This window comes from Cherax quadricarinatus, chromosome 83 (assembly GCF_038502225.1).
Source record: "Cherax quadricarinatus isolate ZL_2023a chromosome 83, ASM3850222v1, whole genome shotgun sequence".
In the NCBI taxonomy this organism is placed as follows: Eukaryota; Metazoa; Arthropoda; class Malacostraca; order Decapoda; family Parastacidae; genus Cherax; species Cherax quadricarinatus.
Window position 1 is genome coordinate 9139219 of NC_091374.1, and position 8428 is coordinate 9147646.

Consider the following 8428-nt stretch of genomic DNA (forward strand, 5'->3'; position numbering starts at 1 on the left):
TCTGGGGAATTGGATCCGCGCTCCAGTTCCCTGAATTAAACCCGAATACCTTCCACATCCCCCCCACAGGCGCTGTATAATCCTACGGGTTTAGCGCTTCCCCTTTATTATTATAATTTTCGTCTTCGGGTTCTACACAAGGATGATTCACAAGAAACAATGACTGCTTGACCCGTGGCTCGGTGATAAAGCTCTCGCTTCACACAGTGATGTGCATGTTCGATTCCCGGCAAGGGTGGAGGCATTGGGCATGTTTCCTCACACCTGTTGTTTTCGTTCACTCATCAGTAAAAGGGGTACCTGGGTGTTAGTCAATTGGTGTGGGTCGCATCCTGGGGACATAAGTGACCTAATTTGCCCGAAATACTCTGAATAACAAGCGGCTTTCTATATAGTAGTATGTTATTGATGTCAGCTTGTATACCTTGTATGTACTTGCAGAAATAAAGATATTATTATTATCTATTTTCTAGGTAACAGGGGTAGCTGGTGTTAGGAGTGTTGCCTATACGCCCCGTCTCCCGCTAGGGTTCGACCCTGGTACTTTTGTGTCGTGAATCGAGCGTGGTACTACTGCTGTGAGGCAGGTGTAGCAGTGTTGGTGGTGGAGTCACTGGGTGACCCCATAAGATGAGTGGAGCTATATATCCTCTGATCTACCCTTCTTTCTTTCTGTCATTCCTAATGCAACAAGTCTCACTGCAGGCACGTGTGTGTGTGTGTGTGTGTGTGTGTGTATGTGTGTGTATGTGTGTGTGTGTGTGTGTGGATAGGGGGGAGGTGGATTTATATACACGCGCGTGTGCAGAATAAAGTAAAAATCCTGTGTTCGCCAACGCTCGGGGGTAAAAAAGTCGAGGGAACAAGTTAAAGGGCTCGTACCTCGACAGATTACAATCTGCCATAAGTTTTAGTCATCGTTCACCAGTTTTTTTTCTTTACAGGTGTCTGATAACTTTTCACTCGTAAAGGTGGTATATATAGCTCTGTGAATTTTGTTTATAAAAAGGAATCTTAAAACGACGTATTTTATCTATACACACACACACACACACACACACACACACACACACACACACACACACACACACACACATAGAATCCGAAGTGTCCCAGTTTGCAGATGACGTGAAATTGATGAGAATTCATTCGATCGAAGACCAGGCAGAACTACAAAGGGATCTGGACAGGCTGCAGACCTGGTCCAGCAATTGGCTCCTGGAGTTCAACCCCACCAAGTGCAAAGTCATGAAGATTGGGGAAGGGCAAAGAAGACCGCAGACGGAGTACAGTCTAGGGAGCCAGAGACTACAAACCTCACTCAAGGAAAAATATCTTTGGGTGAGTATAACACCAGGCACATCTGAAGCGCACATCAACCAAATAACCGCTGCAGCATATGGGCGCCTAGCTAACCTCGGAACAGCATTCCGACATCTTAATAAGGAATCGTTCAGGACCCTGTACACCGTGTATGTTAGGCCCATATTGGAGTATGCGGCACCACTTTGGAACCCACACCTAGCCAAGCACGTAAAGAAACTAGAGAAAGTGCAAAGGTTTGCAACAAGACTAGTCCCAGAGCTAAAAGGTATGTCCTACGAGGAGAGGCTAAGGGAAATGAACCTGACAACACTGGAAGACAGGAGAGATAGGGGGGACATGATAACGACATACAAAATACTGAGAGGAATTGATAAGGTGGACAAAGACAGGATGTTCCAGAGATGGGACACAGCATCAAGGGGACACAGTTGGAAGTTGAAGACACAGATGAATCGCAGGGATGTTAGGAAGTATTTCTTCAGCCACAGAGTAGTCAGGAAGTGGAATAGTTTGGGAAGCGATGTAGTGGAGGCAGGATCCATACATAGCTTTAAGCAGAGGTATGATAAAGCTCACGGTTCAGGGAGAGTGACCTAGTAGCGATCAGTGAAGTGGCGGGGCCAGGAGCTTGGACTCGACCCCTGCAACCTCAACTAGGCGAGTACAACTAGGTGAGTACACACACACACACACACACACACACACACACACACACACACACACACACACACACACACACACACACACACACACGTACGTCACCTGAAGAGGGTGACCGTTTCATTTTTCTGTACAAGTTGCTTCTCACTTTTCATAGCTCCACGTTTATGGCACTTTAATCTAAATGATCTCATTATATATACAATGTTAGTTTATTAGCATTAAAGCCTGTCAGCTGCACGAGTCATTAAATTTTCCAGTTTACCTGTATACTACCATTTGCTTTTACCCATAAAATAGTAATTAAACTCTCGGTGTATACACCGGTGTATACACAGATATGCATCTCTTAATGTATATATCCTATGACTGAGGGAAGGGTGAATGATGGCATATTTACTGGACATAGAGGCATAATGCCCAAGGGTATGGGTATAAAGATACAACATACAGAACAGGATATATACACAGTGAGAAGTGTATATCTATTTATTTATACAGAGATTTTTATCAGTGCCAGTTTTAGGGCTTGCGGTTTTCTTGACTGGCAGTGAACAAATAACAATGACATCGACACCATGCCTAACCCTTCTAGGGTAGGGTAGGTGCCTGAGCCCGAGCTTACAGCTCACAAGACTGTCATACCCATTAGCCCCCTTGTGGCGGGGATGGCAGACCAGAGAGGCCTAGCTTGTGGCTAGGTCTGGGGACAGTTGGTCCCAAAGATGAGGAGGTACTTGTGCCTCCTCCCATGGGAGACTTAGGTCTCAGACACTCCCTAAAGAGGGAGCCAAGGCCGGGCCACCACTTGGAAAAGGCCCGGGCCGGAGAATACCGGCTAATCTTTAATAATAATAATAAGTAACAATGAGCCTTAATGACCCTAGTGTTGTCGACACTCTTAAAGTTCAAGTAACCAACCAGCAAGTTTCTAAGGTGTCCCGTAACTCGATTGCTAGCGCACTCAATTCATGCATTGAGGTCCTGGGTTCGATCCAGGGTACAGGTGGAAATATTAGGACGTGTTTCCTTAAGACACCTGCTGTCCATGTTCACCTAGTAGTAAAATGGGTACCTGGGTGTTAGTCGACTGGTGTGGGTCGCATCCTAGGGACAAAATTGACCTAATTTGCCCAAAATGCTCTGCACAACAAGGGTTTTTCTATATAGTAGTATGTCATTGATGTCAGCTAGGCCTGTATACCTTGTACATGTACTTATAGAAAAAAAGATTATTATTATTATATTATTATTATTGGGACTACGTTTCGCTCAGGGTAGAGAGAGAGATTTTAGCGGAGTGTTGCCCACTGCACATTTGTGAGGCTACGCAGAGGCTCGACGTAATGAGGACCAAGTAAATAATGATACACAATTACAATGCTAATAAGATAGTAGAGATGACAAGAGATTCCAGTTAGCATTACCCTCCTGTAATGATTATTCAGCACTTAGGGATTGGAGGCAAATTCAGTTGTGATCCAGTTTCTTGAATTAAGAGCCCTTCAGTGTCAAGGAACCCCTTTGCACTTGAAGGAACTTTAGGACGATGTTTCGGTCTGTCCTGCACCACTGTCCTGCCACGATATTATTACTTATTCTTTATCAAGGAACACTCTGTTGAAGGGAAGCCTCACTCGTTCGATGATTTACTCATTTTCTCTTTGCCCAGGTGGATAATGGCCCTCTTTCCACCTCCTTTATCTCACTTCCCAGCTGGTGAGATATTGTAACTAGCAATATTCTGGTGCTGACAGACCCTTCTTTCTGCAGGTGATGAGGCGGTGGAAGGAGAGAGGGGGAGGGACCACCTCAAACCACACCTGCTGACCACCTAGGTGAGTCTCAGGTGCACACCAGCTGTATTAAGGTGAATTTCTTTATCTGTGTGTGCTCTGGTAGTAATAGATGTGTAACATAATTTTCCAAAAGTAGAGCCGCACCCAGAACTTTCCATCTTTTGTATTTAATCATATATGAGGAATTAGCATAGTAAACTCTGTTTAATATGCATTTTTCATCATAAATTATATATTATACTGACATCTGCACGAGGGTCGTTACATCCTCAACTGCTTCTGTTTAAGCGATTAAATTCTTTTTTGATATTTTAAATTAGCAAGAAGTTAGGCTAACGCAAATTTTTTTAATCTAATTTTTATTGCATATAAAAGTTTCTTGCCACACAGCCTGACACAACTTGTAATTTGATGCATCCGGTTGTTTTCTCTACTGCTCTAATTGAATTGCGACGAGTAGTAACTCAGTGTTTCAAGGAGTTTCGAATTGTCCAAAAATTTACATGAAACTAGACGACATGCATAATTCAGTCTACATACCCAGTTGAACGTCAGCCATATTTGCAGTTTGTGATATAGTTTTAAAATAGGATTTTGTCCCCTTTTTTCTTATTTTTCTTGTTCATTAAAACCATGGTGAAAAGGTGGAGATTTCAAGGTTAGTTCAATACTCTACTAAGGATATATTTTTATTGGTTGTTTATTAGAGATAAAACTAGCTTAAGTTTCATGGACTAAACTAGGAACAAAAATAAAAAAAAAGTTTTCGTGATTAAAATGAGATTATTGATATACTCAGTTTAAAAAATAATGAATTAATCTATTCAATGCTTTAAAATAATTGGAATTGCCCTAAAATTATTCCAATTATTGAAAAAAAAATGTTCTGCGTGTTTGGGAATGTGGGAGGATGGATAATTCGAGTCAAACATAAAGTGGAAGATGTTAATATTAAAACATGCAGAAAATCGTTTAGATCTGGACTAATTGCATTGCTACTCATCATTAACCCTTTTTGTTTCAGAAAGCGGGCAGGGGGGGTTATGCCCATCCCGCCGAGCTCTTCCCTGCACCGCAAAACTTTGCCCTACTACCTTCTGCTTCTGCTTTTGGTGCCCTGCCTACTAGTCCCTTCCGTGGAAGCTTGGAACGTTGCTACTACTACTGCTGACTCTCTGCCCACCACCCAGACACCCTCTACCACTCTGAAGTCTTCCACCTACGACGCTGTGACCCCCAACACCACAACACCACACCACACCCTGGCTGCTGACACCACCAGTACTTCTTCCATCACAACCACAACCCGCGCATCTATCAGTGTATTCCGCGAGCCTTGTCTTCCCGCCACAGATGTCCACACAGTCAGGGATGTCAGTGTTACAAAGTCTAGTGAACTGCGCCACAAAGTCAATAAAACTCATGTTCAAACATCCGCTGTGCTCCACCAGAGTTCTCAAGGGACGGTTATTGCCAAGAATGTGGTGTTCGACGTGGAATCTTTAGATTCGAGCACCCCATTTTTTGGTAATGAGACCTACCTCGGGGAGGAGCTGGGCGTGGTGTGGTCGAGGACGGACGTGGGGCTGACAGTGTTAAAAGCGATAGTGATGTGTACCATTATAGTAGTGTCTGTGTTAGGTAATGTGCTGGTTATCGTAAGCGTGGCGCTCCACCGCCGCCTCCACTCCACCGCTAACTACCTGCTCGTGTCCCTAGCCACAGCCGACATGCTCGTCGCTCTTTGTGCCATGACCTTCAACGCCTCCGTCGAGCTATCTGGGGGCCGCTGGATGTTTGGCCGCCTTATGTGCGATTTGTGGAACAGCTTCGACGTGTACTTTTCGACAGTGTCCATCCTGCACTTGTGTTGCATCAGTGTGGACCGTTATTACGCCATCGTACGTCCACTGGAGTATCCCCTTACTATGACTCGCCGCATCTTGACCATCATGCTGGCCCACTGCTGGCTGGCGCCCACGCTCATATCATTCCTTCCCATCTTACTTGGTTGGTACACCACTGCTGAGCACCTCCGAGATCGAGACACACAACCCTATGTCTGCTCGTTTGTTGTAAATGCTGTCTTTGCTCTGGTATCGTCAGCAGTGTCATTCTGGGTTCCTTGCACTGTCATGGTGGTGATGTATTTTCGTATATTTCAAGAAGCACGTAAACAAGAGCGAGCACTACTGTTCCGTGCCTCATCAGCAAACTCTGCGGCTTACTCTTCCTCCATCAGAAGAAATGCTCCCCCACACCAACAGCAAGACCAGTCGACCCTGACGCGGCAACAACTGCTGGTGGCACTACAGACAACACCCTTCACGCCGGCAAATCGCCACCAGGAATTTCTCATGAAGACCTTCACCGACGGTTCGTCAACAGCATCCGTGACGACAGCGTCATCGGGAGTACCGTCGGTGGGTCCCTCCGGCAGCAGCAGTTCCCGCAGCAGCAGCGGCGGTGTGACTAGTGTTGTGGCTGCGGGCAATGGAACGGGCACCAGCAATATGGCCAAAACTAGTGGTACTAACAGCAGCAACAGTGGTAGCGGGTGGAGGAACGCCCGACATGGCAGCACGGCCTCATGGCACGGTCCTTCACGGCACAACTCCCATATGCCTTGCAACCGTCGCATGCACAGCACTCCTCTGGTGGCTACTAAGTCGGGGCCCCTACCAGTGGGCCGGCGGGAACACAAAGCTGCCCGTACGCTGGGGCTCATTATGGGCGCCTTCGTGTTGTGTTGGCTTCCTTTCTTCACCTGGTACGTGAGCATTAATGTGTGTGGGCCCACATGCCGATGCCCCCACGCCGTCGTCACAGCTCTCTTCTGGATCGGTTACTTCAACTCCACGCTCAATCCTTTCATCTATGCCTACTTCCGCACCGACTTCCGCGAGGCTTTCCACCGAACTCTCAAAAGAATGAGCTGCTGCCGACCACGCCAGCCGGCCGGTGTGTTCGTGTAATCCTCAACTCGCCTCTTTCCTGCACAGCCTAAGCCACGGTGCTAGTCAGCAGAACAACCTGTTTTTATTCTGAGCAGCAACCTGGAAATTGTGAGCTTAATACACTTGGTTATGTCGGCGACTACAAGTGTCCGTGTACAATAATCTAGTCATTATAGTCACCCAAATGTTATTAAAAGTACAGTCTGATTTTCCCTCAGACACAGATTACACCAAGACAGTTGGGTGATAGGTGGAGTGTTAACCATAATGATTTGTATATAGAAATTCCAGGAAATGTATATTTATTTATACTGTATTTTGTGTAAAGTGAACATAATGCTGTTGAGCGATGCGTTATTATATTTATTAAGGAAAATCCATTTTATTAAGGTCTGAGATTATTTCGCCTATCGCTCAAAAGTGATAATGAGGACAACCTCGATAATAATCTGCATGTCTGGTGCAATAAGTACAAGTAACAATTATTGCCTCTGAGACTAGAATATACACTGTTTAAATGGTCACTCCAATTTTAAGTTCGGTCAAGGCAGAGTGTAATCACTTTCGACAGTTCGGTCGAACACTACAAACTACGGCTCTCTGGATATTTCATGTGTATTACTTGATTTTATAGATGTTTTGTCCTGAATTTCACATCCTTTCAATTTTCCTATAGAAAATATCCCAGCAGGTAAACATGCTTTCTGTAAAAAAAATATTGTTCATTAATAAGTCTGAAGCCTTGATTTCGATGGACTAATATTGACCCTCTTTTTTTATAAATAATCGTCACAATATAATCTAAAACTTTTGTATTGCCGTTTATGTGAAATGTATAAAATCCCATAAAAAGCAGATTACACTGTATCTTTGGTCCCATTACCATTGTCTTAAACAAGGAACTGTTAAAATACTTGAAAAAATGCAAAACAAACACAGGGAAGGTTGAATGATAGCTCTAGGCCTTTCGTGTTGCAATCAACACATCAACAGGAGCTTGCAATGTTACAGAAATGAGTAGGAAGTCCAGGTAGATTCGTTCAGGGGAACGTTTTTGCTCGAGCTTGAACTACCTACTCACTACAAGCTTCTGTTGTGTTCATTGCAACACGAAAGACCTAGAGCTATCATTCAACTCCCCCTGTGGTTGTTTTGCATCTCGTATCGCTTGTTCGTGATTATTGTAACCGGGACATATAAAATTATATGCAGTCCATGTTCAAAATTTCCCTTAAACAAGTGAACTGCTTACTAAAACAATGTAAACCAGAGTGAAAGTGGTCAGAGACATTTTGTATATACTAAGACGTGATTTATTTAAACATTGTAAATAGCTGAATCTTAATATAAGAATTATATTAGTCTCTTATTTACAAAGGATTCGGGTAACCGCTTTGTGCAAATTCTGAATTTAGTAAATTAGAGCAAAAATTTAGAAAATGTAATGCATATTGTTAGGCAGTTATGGTGAGAATGTAACTAGGCTGAGACGCCTTCAGTGACTTATTGGCAGAGATCTTCCTGGTAATGGTAGGTGACTGAGCGAAAAACTGAAGGTTACGATTCATTTTATTAATAAATAAAAAACCACTTGGTTATTATATGTAAATGTGATAGACATTCTTTAAGCTGATCCAGATAAAAAGAAAATCTAACGTCAGTATTTTTGGTGCTCAGATTTTTTTT

The 8428-nt window shown here is 43.9% G+C and overlaps 1 protein-coding gene across 2 annotated transcripts in view; it reads left to right on the forward strand.

Annotated features, from left to right (window-relative positions):
* LOC128702246 (octopamine receptor beta-2R) overlaps window positions 1-8428 on the forward strand; it is a 30572-nt gene extending 22144 nt beyond the window's left edge. The window contains exons 2-3 of one of the 2 annotated variants that reach the window (XM_070102802.1): window positions 3760-3824; window positions 4810-8428. In XM_070102802.1, coding sequence (XP_069958903.1) covers window positions 4829-6760 — 1932 coding nt within the window. In that variant the 5' untranslated portion in view covers window positions 3760-3824; window positions 4810-4828 and the 3' untranslated portion in view covers window positions 6761-8428. Of the gene's footprint in view, window positions 1-3759; window positions 3857-4809 lie in introns of both variants that reach the window. The other variant, XM_070102803.1, reaches the window with a different exon arrangement.